The sequence below is a fragment of the Dipteris shenzhenensis genome, chromosome 6, assembly GCF_047967505.1.
Source record: "Dipteris shenzhenensis isolate YYH24624 ecotype China chromosome 6, Dip_SZ_1.0, whole genome shotgun sequence".
Classification (NCBI taxonomy): Eukaryota; Viridiplantae; Streptophyta; class Polypodiopsida; order Gleicheniales; family Dipteridaceae; genus Dipteris; species Dipteris shenzhenensis.
In genome coordinates, this window is record NC_141601.1 from 55,660,105 (window position 1) to 55,683,149 (window position 23,045).

Below are 23,045 nucleotides of genomic sequence, written 5' to 3' on the forward strand. Positions count from 1 at the left end.
GAATGATGGGATTTGGACTCTCATAGATAGATTCAGCAAGCAAGCTCATTTCCTTCCGGTTCGCAAAACTATAAAGGCAGATCATATGGCTAAGCTGTTCATGGCACAGATCTTTAAACATCATGGTATGCCTAAGTCCATTGTTAGTGATCGAGATCCCAGAATGACCAGTCTATTCTGGAGAGCTTTATTTGATAACATGGGGACGAATCTGAATTTTTCTTCTTCTTTCCATCCCCAGACAGATGGTCAAAGTGAAGTAGCAAATTCTACCATTTTGGATATGCTGAAATGCTACGTGGGTGACCAGAGTTCAGACTGGGAAAAGTACCTACCCTTAGTAGAGTTTGCTTACAATAATACAGTACATAGCTCTACAGGGAAAGCCCCTTTTGAAGTCATATATGGGAAGGTGATTTTGCCACCTATATTGAGGACTAAAGATGAAATATTTGCAGCTGATCAGTTTGTAAGAGACCTCCAGACAGCTTACAGCCAAGTCCGGACAGCAATTGAAAGGTCTCAAGAGAAACATAAAAGGGCTGCAGATAAACATAGGAGACAGCTAGATCTCAAGGAAGGGGACTGGATACTTTTGAGGTTTGAAAAAGCTAGGCTCCGCAAGTTTAAAGGCAAACAGAAAGTGTATGCAAAGTTATCTCCCAGATATTATGGCCCTTTCAGGGTTACAGAGAGAATAAATGAGGTTGCATACAGATTAGCATTGCCAGAGCATTGGAGGATTCACAATGCATTCCATGTGAGTCTTCTAAAGAAATTTCAAGGACCAGAGCCTACAGAACCAGTATCAGAAGATCCACCAGAAGTGGATGAACTGGAGGAAGTCCTTCAGCCAGAGCAAATTGTGTACCATACTGTACGTAAAGGCCCTCAGGGTAAGGAACTTTGCAGGTATCTTGTAAAATTCAAGAATTATACGGCATTAGATGCCAAGTGGATGGACGAAGACATGTTATCCGATCATCCACAGCTTTTGGATGTTTACAAGGAAGCTATTCAGTTGAGGTCAACTGAATAGAAGCCGAGGGGATGTCACCACAATGTAAATATCCTAAGTCAAAGTACAGTTGACCATTTATTTGATCATAATTAAAGAGTTTTATATGTGTTAATTATGCTCAAAGAGTTATTTTAATGGTCAAAGGATTGACTGCGGTCAAAGATACTTGACTCTAGTCAAGTAAACCTGACTGCGGTCAGAGAGTGTTGACTTCGGTCAACAAGACTTGGCATGCGCCAAGAGGGTTAACCCCGGTTAACCAAGATGTGCCAACTCCGGTTGGAGAGACTTGGCTATAATTAAGGCGCCTTGACCCTTAGTCAAAGCTCTTTAATTATAATCAAGAGTGTTGACTCCGGTCAACCAGAGAAAATATATATATATTTATTTGTATATATATTTGTTTAGATGTGCACATGTGTTCAGTGGGGACGCCCACCGTGACTAGGATTAGTCCACAGTGTGTTATTTGCATGCAAAGCGCTAACAATTAATGGGTACCATGGTGGTGAGCTTTAATTAATTGTTGCAGGTACTAGGAAGGATTATTTTTCCTAAGCGAAATGGGAGCCTGACAAGCACCTAGGAGGCGGTTCGTGTGACCGAGAGCTTTGAAGACTCCAGAATGGCCCTTAGAGGCTTGTAATAGGTTTTAGTCTAGATTTTAGACAAGTGGCATGTTGCCAATTTGAATGGGGCTTGAAGCTCTTGTAAAAGGGGAATTCTTTTCATGTTTTAAAAGAGAGACTTACGAGACAGCTCTAAGCTGAAGCTGAATTTCTGTAATAGATTTTCTGAAATGAATAAAGACCTTCGGGGGGGTCCAGCCCGACAATTTGTCCTGGGCCCTAGTGTATGTTCAGAGAGAGGGAGTGAGGGAGAGCCTTTGGAGCATGTAATTCCGTCGTTGACGTGAAGTTATTGCTGTTTATCCACTCTCAGTGCTGTTTCGTCAAGTATTGGTTGTACCATGTGCAAAGTATAATAGAAGGCTCAATTTAAACTCTTATTAACATTCGAGACACAAGCATATACTATATATGAGACAAATATACACCTACACCGGCATATACACATCTGCAACTATGTTTACAAATGCATATATATGTACACATAAAACAAAAAACACGTGTGTATGTGTGTGCACGTGCACGCGAGTGTGCACGAGCATAGTGACTTATGCCTATCGAAAGTATCTATGCATAGAAGTATATTTACATACATACATGCGTACATAAATACATAGATACACATACTGTGTCTAGAGTGTGTATGCATGTGTGTTTATAATGTTAATATACATGTATGTTTTGTGTCCATGGTTCCAACAGACATTTGAAGTATGACATGTTTGCAAAAGTTTGGTATGTTACACTTTCCCCCATCACCCCTAGTGTCACTCCCTGCACTCTCTGTTAGAAATCAACCAACAAAGGGTACGCATAGCAGAAGACTGATAGAATAGCCCAGCAACTCACACTGTGTCTGTGGAAGTGGAATCACAAACTTCTTTACTTAATGTGCATCACATAGATGTGCAGACTCATCCATAAAGAATGATCCAGCCAGATATAGAAGCTACCAAAACAATATATATTTCCGTCCAAAGCTATGGAAACAATACAAAAGAAAGAGAGATCCAAAGTCCCGCCAGACCATGGTCCTTTGGTCTTACCATAAGGTACTCCTACTATCTGCCGGATATCTCTAGACTTGAACCCGTGTGCTCCACCTCGAGCGTATGTAGACTCTCCGTCCAGATCTCAGCTTCTTGCTGCCCTGATAGACAGCCTAAGGTTCAGCCCTGTGAACTCAGTCTGCAGCACACCTCTGGCTCACCTTTAGCTCCAATGTTGAGGCCCACGAGAGAGACTTGCTGGCTGCTCCTGTCTGTCCATTCCTGCTGAAGTGCTGGATGAATTGTGAGGCACAATGGCCCCTTTATATAGCCCCCAAGGGGCTGGAAATACCACCGACCAGCATCCTTCTTCCTGGCCGACTTTCTGCCCCCCCTGGCTGACTTTATGCAGGTAGCCATATATAAGGGCCCTTTGTTGGCCCTCTTGAACTGCTGCCAGGCCCCAAGGGCAGCCCCCATTGGGCCCCACCCTTGGGCACATCTATGGCCAGGTGGCTGGCCCACCATAGCCTCCACCTCTGCCCCTTTGCTGCGCCTATGTGCGGTGCTTGCTGCAGGTCTTCATCCTGCCCACAAGTTCCGTCTTCTCTCCTGGGATACCCCGCCATGTTTGCTGCTCCAGATCTGCCTCTTCCAGCCAGATCCATGCTGTGTGCATCTCTTTCTTCTCCTGGCTTTCAGCTCCATCTGTCACAGCCACCTCCCTTTTCTTTCTCTGATTTCTGCCCCCATGGCAGCCATAGTGCTGCCCATGTGGCCTTCTCTCAGACCCTAGGTTCACCCCCCCCCCCCCCCCCCCCGCTCTCCTCATATGGGGGCTTACAGATGGGAAGGTGACCTTTCCAACAGCCCCTCTTACAGACACATCTCAGCCCAATGCCAACACGTCAATGACGATGCTCCAGTAACTCCCTGGTCGTAGTCCTCTGGAATATTTTGATGTCGAAATCTTTTACAGGCTTTTCATCCAGTGGCTCTTGCTCCACCAAGTCCGGTTCCGGTTCCGCTTTTGCACATCATTCTAGTACACAGGTCCATCTCTGGTAGCACCTCCTGGCACCACCTTCAATCACGTTCCCGTCTTTGAACTCGAACAATCCAGACGCCACGATCTTCCAGATGTCCCCCTCATAACGAGGGAATAACCTGGACTCTTCCAAGCACCATGCTCTGAGGGTCTGTTTCAACCCGTCGTTCCTTTGGCTTAGGTCCCCAACAAAAGAACCATCTCGAGAAATGAATTCCCAAGAATATCTCCAGATAACCTGGACCACGAACTCTTACTGAGCTCTCAAGCAGGTACTCTTCTAGCTTCAGTACACCTTCCAGCAATCTGTGTCCATCACCTTCCAAAAATCTGTGTGCCCGGAGTTCATCCCAAGCTCTTCCATGAGCCAATGCACAACTCCTTGCTGGCTTCCCGCACAGTTTGTCAATTGGTTAGCTGCCTCAAGCATCCTTAATCCAAATGCCTCTGCATGCAACCCAAAGCCCCTACAAACAGCCCACATAAGCTCTGTAGTTGGCCAGCTCCATCCCCTACTCTCGCCTGTACATACTATATGGCAGATGTGAGCATACGGTTCAGCCTTGCCACTCGAGCCACGGGAGTGCCCTGAGTCCAAAAATGCCTGCAAAGCTCCCAAATTGCTCTTCCACTGCACTGAGGGTAGACAGAGCTTTTCCTAGGGCAGCCCACTGTCGGGTTGTGGGGCCCGTTTGGAGTCCCAGATGATCCCAGATGGCTCTGGCCGAACGGATACCGTAGGTTAGTTGCTCTATTTTGTGCACCGGTTCTATCGTGTGGTCGGTGGCCTATTTCAAGACCAACCCCCTGTCGACCATTTTGGGCGAACTGGGTCGGTCACCATATTGGGTCTAACCGACTACGACTGGTGGCTATATAAGAGCTAGCCCATGAAGCCCATTTCATCACTGGCTACAGCAACCCTGATTCCTTAGCATCTAGCTTCTGTCCTCTACTGTCTCCAGCTTGCCATTGAAGCTTGTTTCACAAGAGCGCACGGTTGGAAGGCAGCGCCATCTATTGTATCAGTTCTACAGTAATCAAATTTTTGATTCTCTGATTCGTACGGCTGTCCGTACCAACGACCCGTACAGTTCTGTATCAGCAGCCATGAGACAATTCCGTACCATGAGCATTAACTCCCTGCACCATCCGTACAGCCGTATTCAATGTCTGTGCAGCCCTTCCGTACATCCGTACGCTGTCAACCACCCACACGTGCGATCACCTTCACAAGGAAGCTAACTCTTGCACGTACATTTCTGTACGTGATTCCGTGCATAGCCTTGGATGAGCCGCAGCCCTTTGCGTGAGGTCTTTCTCCACGCTTGAGTGCTCGCGTACGACAAATCCCCCCGTCACCTTCCCATGCGCCATTTTCTTCCCTCAAACCTTCCAAGGTCTTCCCTTCTAAAAGGGCCTGCATGGGCTTGCCACGTGGCAGCCCATATCTATCGAGATTCCAGATTGAGATTGAGATTGAGATTGAGATCGAGATTGAGGTTTCAAGAGTAGCTTTTGAGTTTGAGTTTGAGATTGAGATTGAGATTGAGATTGAGATTGAAATTGAAATTTGTATTCAACCTCCAACTATTATGATTGTGATTGAGATACTGGAGGTGGAGTAAGGGGTGGTAGGGCGGTACCTCTCTCTCCTCTATGAAAGTGTTCCCTTTGTATATGATTGACTTTGGAATAAAGAAACTCAATTCTTTTCCAATTTTAAATTGCCATTTAATGTGAAATTTCAACTTTTGTAACTAGGTGCCTCACACCTCCCCATTCCAAGGAGGCTCATTATGGCAAGAAGGGCAATGTGCTCTATTGATTTCAAATATCTCATCAATAGATAAGATTGAGGAGGTCCTAGATCACTTGGCTCCTAGCTCTTGTTTTCATGACCCCACCCAACTTGGCTAACAACCATCCCCTTGTTTTCCCAGGGTCCTACCCACACGCAGGCCAACATGCATGCGCCAGAAATCACCCCCTCATGACAACTCATGTTGTCGCACAAGATCTCTGTCACCTCCTCCTGAAAATTCCCATGTCCTACAGTATTCATCTGAGCTAAATGAACTCGCATGCTGCTAGACAAGATGCCTTCTATTCTGCCTCCATGGAAGACACAGCAATTGTAGGTTGCTTCTTGCTTAGCCAAGATATGGCACCATGAAGCAATAGATTGAAGTTGAGCACCATGTATCCTAATATCCGGCCCAATCTGAATCACAAAATCCTCCATGCTCACTACCGGAGCGATACGTGATCCCATAGCTGGTTGTGCCTTTGAGGTACCTAGAACCCTGAATCCAGCCTTCATATGATCCTCCTTGGGTTCCGATGAGAATAGATAGAGCACTCTAACGGCAAACGCTATATCAGGCCTGGTATTAGTTAAATACAGCAAACTACCAACCATTCTTCGATAGACCACGACATCAGCCAACTGAGATGTGTTCTCATTGCTTAGTTTTGTCCCAACCCCATTGGAGTTGGTGCTTCATATATGAAATCTTTTCAACAACTTCTGATGGTACCTCTCTTGACAAATGCTACCATTCTTTTGCCAAACTTCCATGCTGAGAAAATAATGAAGAAGTCCTAAATCTATCACTTCGAACTGCTACATCAAGAGTCCTTCGACTTCCTAGATCTTCCTCCTGTGATCATTTGTGATGATTAAATCATCTACATAACAGATAATGATCATGGTATTACCACCTCCTGTTCAGAGGTAGAGGTTAGGATCAGATGGATATGAGATAATTCAATCTCATGGAAGTAGTCATCTATCCTCTAGTACCATGCTTGTTTCAGCCTGTAAATTGCCCTGCAAAGTCTACATACATTCTCTCCATCACCTGGATGTCAGAACCCATCCGGCTGCTCTACATACACTTCTTTTTGAAGCTCGGCAGACTTCACGTCCATCTGAAATTTGGCCCTTGAGAGTGGGCCATCCAGAGCTATGACCATGTGAATGGTAGTCATCCTGGCTGTAGGAGCAAATGTCTCTCCATAGTCAACTCCTTCTATCTGTGCATAGCCTTTCACCACAAGTCTTGCCTTGAACTTATCCAAGGTGCCATCAGATTTGTACTTGGCCACCGTAAACCCCATTGGTTCTGATAATCTTCCTCTTCTGGGATCTATAAACCAAGTCCCAATTGCGGTTCTTCGGAATGGCATCCATTTCTGCTTTCATAGCAGCCTGCCACACTGGGCCTCCCTCTTGGTTCCGCGACCTTTAGGATCTGAACCATCAAAGTATAGTTCATGGTAGGGGCTTTTCTTTGAGACCTCCTTATCTCCGAATTGCTCTGCAGAATATCTGAAACCCCTGGATCCTCCATGGTCTTCAAGTACCACTTTGGTAACGTTCTTTCCTTCACCAGGCTCTATCTTATTGGCATGGGTCCCTCTACTTTGACTCTGATTCTTCAGTTTCTCAATTATGTATCCTTTTCTTGCGTGATAGCAAGTCTCGATCCCTGGGAATAACTGGATCTTCTGGTGCACTTGCTTGTGGCTTGGACTCTGCCTCCTGGAACACTACATCGCTGCTCACCACCAGCTTCTTCGTCTCTAGTTCATATAATCCATATGCTTTAGATTCCTCATTGTACCCAATGTGAAAATACACCTCTTTCTCTTAATCCAACTCAGTCTTGTCTGCCTTGTTTGTCATGACATGAGTAACCAGTAGTACCCAAATTAGCATGCCTATCAATGGGATTAGTCAAGAGAAGAATGTTGGTTCAGATGGCTCTGAAATCGGAGTCATATTGCATGAGATAGGAAGGAAATAGGGTTATGTTAGGTTAAAGGCCATTGCCTAGGGGTCAAAAGGGGATTAGAATAATTACACTGTAGGGAGAGAGGTCAAGGAACCTTAGAAATTCTAGTACCTAAGATCTAAGGGTTAACCTAGTTCTTAGGGAGAATTTGAAGGGCAAATCTTATAGGCCCATTTCAATGATTGTCAGGTTCTTCCTTTCTGCTACCACATTCTACTAGGATATGTGTGCTACAGTTAGTTGTACTTTGATCCCTGCTCTCTTGCAATGGGTGTTGAGAGCCTCTGAGATAAACTCTCTCTCTCCATCAATTCTAAACATCTTGATCTTCTTTTCCAACACTTTTGTCGACCTGGACCTTCCACTCCTGGAACTCGGTAAAGGCTTTAGACGTCTTTGCAATACAGTAGATCCACATCGTCCTACTGAATTTATCAATACATGGATGTTGTTGGACATCTTTCCACATATGTCAGAGTGTACCAACTCAAGTGGGACCTTGGCTTGCTGAGTAGCCTCCTTTGAGAATGCCTCACGGTATTGCTTGCCCTCCATGCAAGCTTGGTAGACTTCAACATTGTCAGCAATATGTGGAAGCAGATCCATAAGTTCAACCCTTTGCATTTCTGAAAGAATTCCACGGCTCACATGACCGAACCTTTCATGCCTCAACTTTGAATTCATGCATCCACTTGAGCCATCAAAGCCCTGATCTTGTACAACCCATGCTCCTTTGTTCCTCTTGCCAGTACTTTTCCCATGTGCTTTGAACGGATCAGACCCTTACACACAGAGTTCTGTCGTTATAAAGTGTAGGCCTCTTTGGAAGAGCAATAGCTCTTGTGAAGGGTTGTGCCTCATGGTAAGTGACCGTCAAAAGGGACCATCCATAAGGTTTTAGGAATCGAATACATCATGGATCGTGACAGTTCTATTGATATATAGCTCTAAATGAATCCAGGAACATGCCCAAACTCATGCATTGAAAACACATAGTGCAGTTTCAATCTCATGACGGTCACAAGGTTGAAAACCATAAACTCCATCAAGCATAAGAGGAACTAGGTACTATGACATCCCCACCGACATCATCAGCACCCAACGGTGGGTGTAGTATAGATATATGCTCTCACACATACATATCCACACACCCACATGTACTTGAGCATCCATTTATACAAAGGTCTGCATACTGTGTTTCTGTCAGCACTCTGAAGACGAAGGGCTGATTCACTCATAGTCTCTCCGAAACAAGTATTTCTAAGCAAAAAATGCTTAGACAAGTAGTTCAATTGATTCCTAGTTAGGAATCCTTTTATATTTCTGAAATATTATAAGACAACAGTAAAAACCTCTGAAGACTGAAAGAAGCGGGCTTTGAAGCTTCTGCTTCAATGTTTCATTTTGCAATTGATCTTCCTACTTTATACAAAATGCCAAAATCTCAATGATCTGACAACTACAAAGCAGAATAGAGAGAAAGTGCTCATTGCTGAATCACAGCCCTTACAAAGACGTATGATAAATCAATTTGCCTGAATTGAGAGATGAACACATACTTGTACAAAGATGAGAGAAGTTACGAAACACACTCCCTTGAGATTTAGCCATTATGTGAGAAAAGAGAGAGACAACATGCATTCGTGGGGTGAGGTGGAGTGGTTTTTTCTTTTTTCTTTTTTTTTTGGGGTGGGGGCGGGGGAAGGGAAGGGGGAGGGGGGGTGGGGGGTGGGGGTGTGGAGTGGAGTGGAGTGGAGTGAAGGGGGAGAGGGGAGAAGTAGGGGGGGGGGGGGGAATAGAGAAAGAGGCTGTAGCCAATCATACAAAAGGTAATGTAACTTATAATAGCACCTTCAGTGTGTGATACTGGCCAATTAGCATCTTCAAATTTCGGGCTTCCGGAATTTTATTTTCCTGTATAGCCCGAGCCATAGCAGTTTCTAACAACTGGTAGGCAGCAGCTCGTTCACCTGCCTGGTCCATTACTATCACTAACCCCTGCAACATAAGAATAGCAAAACCAGGTTAATCGTAACTTATCACCCTTAGTGCGTCCAAAAGTATAGACCATTCTTCTCAGACGTGGACACCCAGCCACAGTTAGAAACAAATTGCAATGACAAGCCTTCCTGTTAGAGTCTTTGTTCGGGGGACCTCTTTTAGGATTTCAAGATGTGCTAACTCTCAAAGTTTGGCGTCACCTATAGATGAACCATGTTTTTTTCCCCAGAAACCCCATGCAAAAATATCTATACAAGGTCAGCTAGCCGCAAGGGTGCTGAAGAGAGGGAGAGACGCGATGTTTCAGCCTGTTTGCAATCAAAGTCAACCATAGAAACTAGACACTGGCTACAGAAGTGTACCAAAGTTTTACATCTCTAGCAAACATAATTGGATAACGAAAGACTTAGGTCAATATTATCAGTAAAGACTCAATTTTAAAACTTACGGGCCCCCTTATGGCAGAAAATTAAACTCCTAAAGATGCACATTACAGTTTTCGTACTGTGTTTCCCTCCACGATGGGTCTTGTAACATGTGAACGTATTCTTGTGGCCAAAGATTAGAATATCCAATTTCTGTTTGCTTTTGCTCTCTGACATCGAATGTCCATTACACAAGAGACTGGCAAATGCAACAGTAAATTTACCTGCAACGCTCTCGGAGAAAAAGGCTGTAGTTTTAAGAGTTCCTCGAAACCTTTCTTAGCAAGTTGAAGATCGCCCTTGCACGCGTAAGCCTGGGCTTTCATATATTTCCATTCCAATTCATCCGGTTGCAACTGCTCCAGCCTCTCGAACAATATCAAGGCATGCCCCATGTCATCCTTTTCTGCTAGTAGGTATGCTAGACAATCTAGCGCCTTAATATTGGTTGGGTGAGTCGCCAGGTAGTTTTTCAGGACCAGTTCAACGGAACCTTGCGGCGTTTCAACGCCGTTCCAGAACTCATCACGTAATGGTTCAAAACTCTCCGACGTTGCAGTGTCTGACACCCCAAACAAACCCTCGGATTCACTTTTGGATGATTCCTCCTGCTTTTCCACATTCGTATTCGCGACTTCTTCTCGCTTTACAGCTTCAGAAGCTACCGTTTTGGCGAACGCCGGTGCGCTGAAACTAAGTCCTATGCCCCCGATGAGCAGAGCTCTGTACAAAAGCAACAGTGCCCATCTTGCTAGGACGGAAAAGTTTTGGGTAGAAGCGGGTTTAGCAATGGCAACTCCTGGATAAATGGGAATATCCCCGAGGCGCGTCGTTTGATCAACCCATACGTCGTGCGAGAGCCAACTCTTCCAGCTCTCGCAGGAAGCCATGGAAGCACCCACAAAGTTTTCGCACCGGTGACAGGACGAAGGAGAGGCAACAAAGTGAGAGGTAATGTGGGCGAGAGGGATGAGCTTGAGGGAGTTGGAATTCGAAAGATGTCGAAAAGAGGTGAAGTTCGCAAAGAGGGGAGCTGCAGGAGCGGTAAGGGGTAGAAATCTGGGACGAAAAGCTCCTCGAGACGAAGGCCATGGAGAGGGAGGGGAGGATTGAGAGAGGCAGGAGTGGAAGAGGGCCATTTCCTTGGTAGAGCAACCAAGCAGATTTGCAGCAACTAGTGTAATTTTGTATATATCTCTTCTCTTCTTCTTTTCTTCTTCTTCTTCTTCTTCTTCTTCTAGAAAAAACTGCAGGAGCTCACAAGGACAACACACTTGCCATGCTCACCCGTATTTAAAGAGCCTTTCCTTTCAAAGGGACATGCTGGCGGTTGAGACTCACTAGTCAGTCCTTGGCTTTTTAAAATTGCTCATCCCTAGCACTAGTGTGAAACCCGTCCCTTGGCTTTGCCACAGGCGTAAGACAAAGCGCATCATCATCTGCACCTGCAAATCGTCGCTCTTCTTTCTTGAATTAAGATAATATTGGTGAGACTCTCTTCTTTCTTGAATTAAGATACTATTGGTGAGACGATTTCCTAAAATGAAGTCTTGAAATAGGGGGGCCTGTCGGTGAAAAATGGCATTACGCTATGGGGATGGGGGAAGGCATTTGTTTTGGGGGAGGGGGGAGAGTGGTTTGTGGGAGGGGGGCCATGCAAGTGACACGTGGCCATGCAGTGCAAACCATGCACGTGGCCACGTGTCACATGCATGGCAGCCTCACTCTGTAATATAGGGGCATGTGAGGAAATCCAAGGGAGTTTCACACGACGTCTAGATTGTTCATCAATGGAGCAGTAAATTGGAGCCATTATCAGTTGGAGCGTTGCGCCATCATTGTGGCGACCGCTCGCGATGGCTCGTAAGGTGATATATCTTAGTGTTTGGAGGTTTCATTGCACGAAGGTGAAGGTGCACAGTATGAAGCCGAAAAGGATGGCCAGAGCTAGCGGAGAGTTGTGTGCCATGGTGGATGAGAGTTGTGATAAGCAGGATGGCGGTGGATAGAGTGCGAAAAATATTGTTGCAACGGTCGTCTGTGGAATGCAGGAGTATGTACGAATCATTTTGTTTTTCTTCTGTATTGAGAAGGTTATGACCTCATTTGAGTTTTGCGGCCACATTACAAAAGCGTGTCGAAAGCAGTAACGCGCGGGGATATGCAAGCTGGAATCGAGCTGTACGTCTAGTATGGCACCGACAAAATGAAGAACCGAGTATGCCTCACAAGCACGAATGTCTTCGATCATGCCTTTTTGTTTTGGAAGTTTAAGATGAGGTGTAGATACGCAGCCACGTTGAGCAAATGCCTTCTGAAGATGTTGCAGTTAGGAAGCTATTATCCTTCTACCTCTTGGATTATTCCTTATCAAGGGAAAGGAATGGACAGTTGCAGAGCCAAGTGCCTATGGAAGGCTATGGTTTTGCCATCTTCAATCTCGCCTCATGATGTGAGCAGCATTTTCTTTTGTGGTGATGAAAAAGTAAGTCGGCCTAACGTTGACAAGCATATCAAAGGAGTAATCGATCGTGGGTCAAGGTATTTCACTATGGGCTTGATGAAAGATGCAAAGGCATGCGAGATGAAGATTTTCTTCTCTGTAGCGAGAGCCCAATAGACAAACTTGTTGATAGTTCACAGTCAAGTGAGATTCATTTGTCGGGCAGATAAAGAGAACATTGCTCCCGTTTTTGCTGTTGTGCCTATTGGTCCTCTTGCCAACACTCGTGCAGTAACATCAACCGGGGAAGGAGCTTGCTCCAAATGAAAGCGAATCTACAAGTTCTACCATGCCACGTCTCCCTGTGTATCTGCCTCTAGTAAAAGCATGCAGGAATGGCATACATATTAACTAAGGTTGCAGGGCATACATAATTTGGGAGTCCTTCGAGCAGAATACGTATTTGTGTCTGAACACTCTAGAGTTTTGTGAGCCCTTTGGGCCTAATGTTTGTTATGCAAGTACATATGCAACAACAAATGAAATCTTTTTTGGAATGAATTGTGAAAATTTCTCTCATTTTTGTAATTCAATCAGATTTTGAAGTGGAGAAAGGATTAAAACTCAAAATTACAATGTTGATGCAAAAAATTCCACGTGAATTAGAATCATTGTAGCAAAGATCTTAAATTTTAGAATTTAGGAGACCCATTAGAATTAGCTTAGCACGGGGAATATCTGCATATATATTACTTGGATCAGAGCCTTCATTTTGGTATCTCCAAGATGGTCCTCGCCGTTTTTACCTGGCAATGAAAGCAGAATGTCTACAAAGTCTTCAGGTCCTTGTTGACGTTGCCCATGCCTCTACTGCTCTCAGTGCTCTTTGAGAATGGCCAAGTGGAAGGCATCCATTCTCTTTTCCACATCCTTCATGAGCTATTCGTAACCTTGTAAATCAAACCATTTCAGAAAGGGCAAGAAATCTGCGAAATTGAACAGCCCGAGAAGCCAGAAAATCTTATGCGTGATGTTTAGAAATTCGGATGCCTCCTCAGGGCCAGCATTCCCACTACCAAAAAACCTTTTGCTTGGGAGCATGTGAGTCATGATATTCATAGAGAATCCTCCTAGATTGTTGTCTCCCAACATGATTAGCTTTCCTTTGATCTCCTAGATGCTTGAAGATTGCAAGACCTGGATGAGTGTAGATTGAGAAAATACAAAGTTAAGACATGAATTGCAATACAGCGATCACCTTCTAGTAAGAGCTGCAGCAACAATCTCTAATCACAAAAACTTGGAGCTCAAATCTACGACTTGTAGGGCTAGCAGTGAGAAGCAGAAAGAAAAGAGAAGACTTTGGGCTTCCACGAGACAAACCTCTTCTCAATGAACGATAGACGAAACGAGACGAATTCCGAATGGAATTGCATGTAACTACTTTGCATGCATGTAAACTTCCACATTTGAATTATAAAAAAACCAAAATCATTAAAGATTTTACACATTTATAATAAAAGAATCCAACGGTGGATATTTAGCAAATCTAATCCAATGGTGGATATTTCTCCAATTGTCCTCCCCCAAAGCTCTCCTTAAGAGAGCAAAAGATACATGACCTATACATGTCAAAGTAAGAGTGTTTTTGCCTACCATATACATACATGCATGCATGCATACATAAGTACTTAAGTGCTACATACACACGTGCATGTGTGTGTGTGTGTGTGTGTGTGTGTGTGTGTGTGTGTGTGTGTGTGAGAGAGAGAGAGAGAGAGAGAGAGATGATAAATATACTATCTTCAATGGGGACATGCTCAAAGGCATTAATTGGCATTGATCCAAGTGGCTCCCTTTCGTTCTCCTTTATTAATTTTGACAAGCAATAATTCTTGAACTCTATAATTCAAAGTTAATGGATTTAAACCTCCATTTTTGGTTTCAAAAGGTTTTTGAATTCCATTTTTCATGAATAGGGTTTTTCATGAACCCTAAGCTCGTTGAGCCTAGGAATCTCCAATCCATATTCATATGTCTTTCAACCTCTCAAACATACAAAGGCAACAGATTAAAAGGCTTCCCCTAACCACCTCTAGTGTCTTCTCTACAATATCAGCATCTTGCGCTTTAGTTGGAACTTTCGACTGAAAGCAATGGCTCAGATGCTAGGCTCTCCAAAATGGGAGATCTCATCACAAAAGTAACTCAAACTATTTATGATTAGCACAGATAATTTGATTTCTAGGCTTGATAGTGTTTGGTCATTGCACGATCATATGGTTAGTTGGAAAAGAAGGCTAGTAAGAGTTTAGTAGGGGACTAGTAGTGTGCCAAGGTCAACTTCATGTGTTGGTGTGTGATGTAGTGTGTGATGTAATGGAAGGATATTGATAGTAGATGCCCATTTTGCTATTTAGGAAGGGAAGATGTCTTACATCTATTTCGAAAATGTCCAAAAGTAGACTCATATGGATTCACGACTCCAACATCTTGGCCAAATTCTCCATTAGAAGAAATTCCTTGCTTGTTGCTGGTACTTGGTTGACATGGCAATAACTTGGCCTCACTACAAAAAATATCAAACCTGTCATCACTAGCTTAGCTTTTCTTCATCTTTTGTTAGCTTTGTATTTGGTTGCATTGGAGTTGCTACGATCTTGCAATCCTGAATATGCAACTTTTTTATTAGATTGTTAGCATAATTTTGTTGATTCATTATTTTCTGCATCCCTCTAAAATTCTAGTCCTAGATAGTAGTCCATGAGTCTAAGATATTTTCTATCAATTTTTTTGGAAATATATCTTTCTTGAACATTTGTGATGAACTTTGTTGCTATTTGTTCATTACAAGGTCATCGCTAAAGATAGCATTCATCTACTAGTATACCAAAGTGATTGGTTGCTTCCAATCGTAATTGTGATAAAGAAAATTGGATGGGACTGAGCAACAGGTTGATGAGCCTGGTAGAAGCCACCCATAACCTCTCATTTGGAAATGTGTGGTTCCAGCCTCGACAGGAATGAGAGTTATTCCACCTTCTTTCAATTTCGTTCAGTAGCATGGAGTCTGAGCACGATGTACTAATCTCAATGATCCCTATTACTCGGAATAGCTTGTCTTTTCCTGCCGCTCCTATATGATATTCGTATATGTGGGAGACCAATATGTTGTGAGAACGAACTAAGTATTGGTGTGGTCAACTATATTTATATGCTTATCTTGTTGGTTTCATAAACAAGGGTTTTCCTCTCTACCACAGCACATATTTGATATATGGCTTGGATAGATGACCTAGATCTTCCATCATTAGGTCATAGAGAGCCCATGGCTATGTGAAAGAACATGTCATAGACTTTACACGATGTATACGACATACTGGGAATTGTTGCCCTTGCACCAAGATATTGTGCTGAGTATTTTTCACGTAAAAACTAGAAAAAGACTGAACATGCAAACATGGAGACACAGGAAAGCAATCACATGATTTTATATTACACACCATAGCCTATCTCGTGATAGGCCTCATGTCACCAACTACTGATAGATGTCACAACGCTCCATAACATTGTTCAACATAAGCCATCATGAATAAAGAGCTTTTATAAAAATGCTATTGAGACCTAGGAAATCTAGACCAGAGACCAATAAAAGGAAAGAGAGATTTTTGAGATTTTTCTCCCAATGACGAATTTACATTTGACATGGATCTCACAGATAACACAAAGTTGTTAGCTATAACCTTTGTGGACAAGCATAGGAGCCTTCTCAACTGTTCGTTACTTTATTGAAGACAAGTACTTGCCAGCAACCTTGGGTACTCATTTGAATAGTGATAGGAAGTACATAACGGGCATGTTCAGTAGATTAATTGCTCATATAAATGCCTGTTGTAGCCCAATGATTTTGATTTGGGCTGGATTCCTAAGTACATTGGATATAAGCAGATGATAAAAGTTACCTTGGTAATGGAAGACAAAGTTTCTTATGAAATAGAGACCAGAATTTTGAGCTCAATATTGCATTATATAGAAAAAGCGATGGAAATTACTAAAGGGTCATTATTGCAGTTTCACGAACAAGATAAGTGCATAATGACATATTTAAAACAAAAGTATGATTACTTTGTTTTAAAAAAAGAACAAGCTCATATTGGTAAAAGAAAGCAAAATAATTTTTATGTATGTGGAGTTACTGTCAAAAATCAGATAGACACTAGTAGTTGTGAGTTAATGCACTGCATTTCTGATATACCAATAGTTTATAACAAAAAGGAGAAGACAAATCAATGATCATCAATAATGGAACTTTGGTGTTTTTAAAGGTTCCTCTCAAAGACCATACCTTATATTTGTTTCTGAACTTCAAAGGATTGTATATTCGTATGATTTGTATATGAATAGGAAGTTAACTTAGTGGACTTATGAGTATTACAAGCAGTAGAACCATGTGAAAGATTTTTGTAGATGTTAAGATGTTATTTGAACCTAGTAATTTTATTGAAAAAGAGTTCTATTTCCAAAAACTATTTTAAAGTATTTCTCAAAGTCTTAAAATAAGAATTTCAATGAAGGGAGACTTGTAAGTAGTCATTAATTCTCAAAAGAGGATTTAGATCCTTATGAAATTACCCACACTACAGAATTATTTCCTTTACGGAGGTTATTGTGATATTGACATTCTATCATTTTTTTGCATTGCCAATAGCAGAATATACCATTGCAGAATTAAATGCCAGAATGGTTTGATATTGCTAATCGGGATGAGTGACATGGATAACAACTGTGTGCCAACATTGAAGCTTGGCTTCCACAACAATCAGATTTGGTTCCAAATTTTATTTTTGTTTCTCAACTAGATTTGTAGATTGATATATTTGGCTATAAATTAATGGTGGAGATGTTACTATTGGCAATTCAAAGTGTTCTTTTTGTAGCTCATAGTATATGATGTCCCTTCAAGAATAGCTTTATGGTGTCACCCAAATTTTTGGAGGAGGTCCATTTTCCCATATGGAACTCTCACATATTTGTGTGGATTTTGAAGCAAGACTGAGAGATCCGTTTATGGTCATTTTGCCTCAGATTTGGATATATATGTGCTATTCTCAAGAAAACTGCAAATGGGGTTGAGATGTTATTATCACTTATGATTTTCTATGGGTTGTAGATGGACAGGCTTTGGAAAATTGGATGACATGTTTTATAGTGAAAGGGAAATGGTCTTATTCTCTACTTTGATGCATTTGATTATTGGGTACTAACTTTGAATAAAATGGTCAGCTTTTAAAGTTAGAAATGTAGTTAGCTAGGCATAACGCATGTGTGCTTGCACACGAACACACACACACACACACACACACACACCCCCTCCCCCCTCTTTTCTTATCACTCCTTGATTTTTGCTCATAATTCCCCCCTTTCTTTTATTCTCTTACATTCAGTTCCTTTAATAAAGGCCCTCCCTCCTTCCTTTTTAATTTTGCCCCCTTTCTCCTCATTAATCTAAACCCCTCCCCCCTTCTTTTTTAAACTCCCCCCCCCCCCCCCCCCCCACCCCAAAACCTGATGACCCCCTTCACTCCTTATTCTACATGTTATTTTTCCCTTCTAAACCTTCTATACTGATAAAACTAATTAGAACCCTAAACCCAACCCCTCTTTTTTCTCATCTCCCTCCCCCTTCTCTATATGCATTATCTCACCTTTTCTACTCTTTTTTATTTCCCCTTCTCGATTTATATTATTTTCCCTTTATAGCTACATTTTTTAACTCCTTGATTCATTTCTTTACTTTATTTCTATTCCCACTTTTTAGTTGACATTTTCCTAATTGTTACTTTACTATCTACCTCTCCCTATTCATCTTATCCCTAATTAGTACCTTATTCATTTTTTATTAAATGTTCTTTTCACCTAGGTTCTTTCTTTTTCTCCTTATTTTTTTACTTCTTCCTCTACTTATGATTTCCTTACTTACCCTACTGTATCCCTATTTAAATTTTAAAATTTACTCTCCTATTACTCTCGTACCTTCTATGTTCTTTTGTTTCATCATTTCCCACTTTCTATTACTCATATAAACCTCTCCCCCCCCCCCCCCTTTTTTTTTTTTCAAATAATCCCCTCACATTCTCACATCTAATTAATAATTCCCTATTTTCAAATCAAACCTACCCCCCCATATTTATTTCAAACTAGTTCACTAATCCACACTCTAAAAACCCATCTTTTATACTTACAATTTTACATCGAGCTATTAAAATTTGTGGCTAAGCTTCTATTTTATTGTGATCCGATAACAAGGAAGGGGTGTTTATGACACCTATCTTCCCAACTAAAGTTAAGCTAGTTCTTATCATGTTTTCTTGTTGGATGGTGGAAGGTTTGCATACTCTCCTCTTCAATAAAAGTTATGCTTGCCAAGACTTCTTCAAGCTCAAGTTTTTGCAAATACAATTTGACTTTTTTACCAAAAGAGTGTGAAGATAGTCGGAGAGAAGGAAGGAGTCTCACTTGTGGCTTTCTCACATACACAATGGGGGAATACACACAAAGGTGGAGGCTGAAAATAGTTTTCCTCTTCTTAGTTGTGAAAGCCAAAAGAACTCTAGTACAAAGAAATAGAAGAACCCTATATGTGGGTCTCAAACCAAACTCAGCTAACTAAGGTGGCATACTAACTAAGCCACAAACTAGAGTACATAAGGATAGCTGTCATCCAGCTATTATTCATGGGCGGTGTACCAACCGCATCTGTAGCTAACAAGTCACTGACATAAACGCACAACGATCACCCTGGCATATCACGAGTGGAGTTCAATATCTCAACACTCCCCCTCGAGCTCAATCCCAATTCCTGCACACCAAGCAGGTCTCTGAACTTGCGCAGCTTCTCTGCGCCCAATGCCTTCGTGAATATGTCAGCTACCTGATCCTCTGTGCTGACATAAACTAGATCAATAAGACCTAGTAAAACCTTCTCCCGCACATAGTGATAATGCACCTCAATGTGCTTTGTTCTTGTGGGAGAGGAGAGCACACACAAAGGGGTAAGGAGACACCAAAATGTGGTGGAGCAAAAGCTACTCCAGCTTATTCCTCTATCATATATGTATGAGTATACATGGGCACTGTACAAGTGGGTGGGCACACTGCCCTTTACCCCAACAACCTCCCACATAAAGGCAGTGTGCCTTTAAGGGAGTATAGTACACATATAATACAATCAGCCATAGGCTGAAAAACAAGATGACCACACCGTCATCCTATGCCCATCGGCACTTTACAATGTACAAAGTGCATAGAGGATAAGCTGCTAGCAGACATCAGGTTTGTAGGATAGAAAATGACAAGCTGTAGATGCCTATCAACCAAGATCTCATGCCAAATCTTACTGGGAGAGTGAACTCTCACCACCATGTGCTTCTGTGCTAAGTCCATAGCACCCGAACTATCATTGTGTAGAGAAAATGTCTCTGTACCACCTGTGACCATAAGCACATAACCTACAATAGACCTCTGTTGGTCTACCCAACCTGCATCACCTGCATGCTGCTCCTGGAAGCATAAGGACCTGATATCCACAACCGCTTCCCTACTGCCAAAATCTGCCATAATCATGCTACCAACTCCCACTGCAACGGAAGCAAGAACCGGAAGTGTAGCCCCAATGGCAAACATATGAGAACCAAGTCTCAACACAGTCATGGATGCATGAAGTACTATGGCTGCCATATCAACCATAACTTGCTGCTCAACTGATCTGTGATCGTCAAACCTGCTGTGTTTCAAGTATGGAGCCAATACAAGCAATGGAGTACTTAATAACTTCCCCCTCTCCATACTGAAACAACCAAGTATCTGACAAACATCATCAAGACCATGCAGATCCCACTGCAAAGCATCCCTGTCCATAAGGAACCATATGGCAAGTAACCTCAGAAGGATAGCAACCTCCTGAATACTGAGACCATAACCTGTCTCACTGCGCATCACATCCTGAGCTCTCATAACGGTATCAAACCTATGAAGCCAAGCTCGAGAGGATTGCTTCTGGCCATGGAGGCACTTACGAAGTAAACATATCAATGATTCTTGCCCATGCGCAATATGACCCGAGTCAATAATTGCAGAAACCACATCTGTCCTAGCATAACCAGCCAATGGATCATATCGAGATCATATCGGGCATCATTAGCCAAGGTATCCTCCTCACCATGCATAGCCTCATCCTCATCTGCAAGAGGCACTCTGCATCTTGGGAGTAAACAGTAACTGTCCATAGAAGATGCATCAACAATCTCCATAGGAGTATAAACCTGTGGAATACTCGAGACATCTGACCGTCTCTGACCAAAATCAGGAAGTAATCGTGGCTGTCCCAACTTTATAACCTATTCAGCGTGGGAAAAACCTCCCACTCCAAGGTATATGGGCTGCCCCTACAAAGAATTCAGAGGTATCAGTGCACTTACACCCTCCTGGAACACCACTCTTCTGCTATCCACAGTCCTGTCCAAACATAGCATCCTCTCTAAAATAGACATTATGGCTGCGTATCAACTCTCTAGTTGAAGAATCCCATAACCTGTAGTCCCTACTAGACTCACTGTATCCAAGGAAGATACACCTCCTCGATCGGGAACCATGAGCATAAGCCTCATAGCCAAACACACGTAAATGCTCATAACATGGTGCCCTGCCTGTCAAGAAGTCAAATGGCACTCTACCATTCAAAGATCTCCTGGGTGATCTATTAAGCAAGTATGCAGCTGTCTTACATGCCTCAGCCCAATAGCATTCGGTAAGACCTGCATACCGTAGCATGCTACCCATCCTGTCCAATAGAATCCGATTTATGCCTTCTGCTAAGGCATCGTGAGCAGAAAGATGAGGAGTGGTCAACACCCTCCTGATACCAAGTGTATCACATAGATGCTGAAATCTAGAAGAGGTAAACTCTACATCACCATCAGTCATCAAGCTCAATAGCTTCTTTCTTGACTGATTTTTAGCATTACCCAAGAAGCACTGAAATGTATCATACACGTCATGCTTCTGCCGAATCGGATAGACCCATATGTACTTTGTAGCAGCATCAATAAATGTCACAAAGTAAGAGGCGCCACCCAGTGAAACGGTAGGCATAGGCCCACAAACTGCACTATGAACCAACTGCAATGGCTCAAGATACCTCTCACTGACTATCTTTCTCACAAAGGAGGATCCTGACTACTGACCATCATCACAATCATGACATAAAATTTGAGAGACATCCATAACAAGAATGTATCTCAATGTTGTAAGGGCTTCTATACCTGCAGTAGACATATGTCCAAGTCTGGCATACCATAAACTAGCTGATGGCTGCTTACTAATCATAAGCATCTTATCCTGGACACCTGCTGATACATGCAATGCATAAGAGAATCCAACCCGTGATCCCCTAGCCATAACTAGATTGCCTCTAGCAATCTTCCATGCATGATCACCCAAAGAGACATGATAACCTGCCTCAACCAACTATCCAGTACTGATCTTGCTTGTAGCAAGTCCTGGTATATGTCTAACCCTCTGTAGAACAAGAATAGAGCCACTAGGCATAACAAGGTGGATATCCCCATAACCATTGACATCCATAGAATGATCAATGCCCATCAAACCACTCTCCACAATGCATTCCTGATATGCACTGAACCATGACCTATGAGGGGTCATATGACATGAAGCACATGGATCTAACATCCAATCACCAAGAATGGGTACATCAGTGGCCAAGAAGGAGGTGTCAGACATAGACAAAAGAATGCCTTCATCACTGCTACTATCAGTGGAAACCCTGGCATCCACGCCTTGAAGCTCAACATGCTTCTTCTCCTTCTTCCTGTCATTCTTAACCTTGCTCTTCTTCTTGTATTTTCTCAGCCATTTCCAGCAATACTTTTTCATGTGGCCATACTTTCCACAATAGAAACAACTAACACAAGTCCAAGAGCTAGACTTGCTCCTAGAATTCCCCCTTGAACATGACCTGTTTCTACCAATTGATCGACCTTTGGAGTGCATATCAAGTCTGTATTTCAGCCCATCAGGACATTTCAGCCCATCATGCTGTAACATAACACTATCATGGTCATACATCCGGCATATACGAGTATAAAATTCATATGCATGGTAGTCTACACCCTGTACACCATCCTGTACCTACAAGTAGACTGACTTCGAGAGTGATGACTGAATGATAGAGCATGCTTGCTCATCCATGTCATCCCAATCACTCTGTTTAATGCTATTAGGCTTGACACCTTTGCATTGAATGGGCTTATGCTGCCTCTTCTGCACTAACACATCATAAATCTGCTCTTTCCAATACTGAAAGTCTGATCCATCTAACCTCTCAATATCAAAGAGGGCACTACCAGCTGTAGATGCCATGTCTGTGGCACAATAGGTCACAACCAAAGAGCAGTATAGTGCAATAGGCAACCCAAATGACCAAAAAATATAGTGTTGTCCAGACCAATCAGGTCTCCAAATAAATTGGCTGATCCAATGCTCAAAAGCACTCAGCCATAAAGAGGCATAAACAAGAATATATGCAGCCCAGTAACCTGCCAATGCCTGGCAATCCAAGTAAGAAATGCACTGAACCAAATGAGCAATGCCTGCTCAACCAATGGCAATAGG

General features: G+C 42.7%; 1 protein-coding gene across 1 annotated transcript in view; it reads right to left on the reverse strand.

The window, feature by feature from the left end:
- LOC147901376 (uncharacterized) overlaps nucleotides 1–11,134 on the reverse strand; it is a 49,922-nt gene extending 38,788 nt beyond the window's left edge. The window contains exons 1-2 of the mRNA XM_087375632.1: nucleotides 10,138–11,134; nucleotides 9,339–9,485 (exon numbers count right to left, since the gene is read on the reverse strand). Coding sequence (XP_087231758.1) covers nucleotides 9,339–9,485; nucleotides 10,138–11,052 — 1,062 coding nt within the window. The 5' untranslated portion in view covers nucleotides 11,053–11,134. The remainder of the gene's footprint in view (nucleotides 1–9,338; nucleotides 9,486–10,137) is intronic.
- Between the last annotated feature and the right edge of the window lie 11,911 nt (nucleotides 11,135–23,045).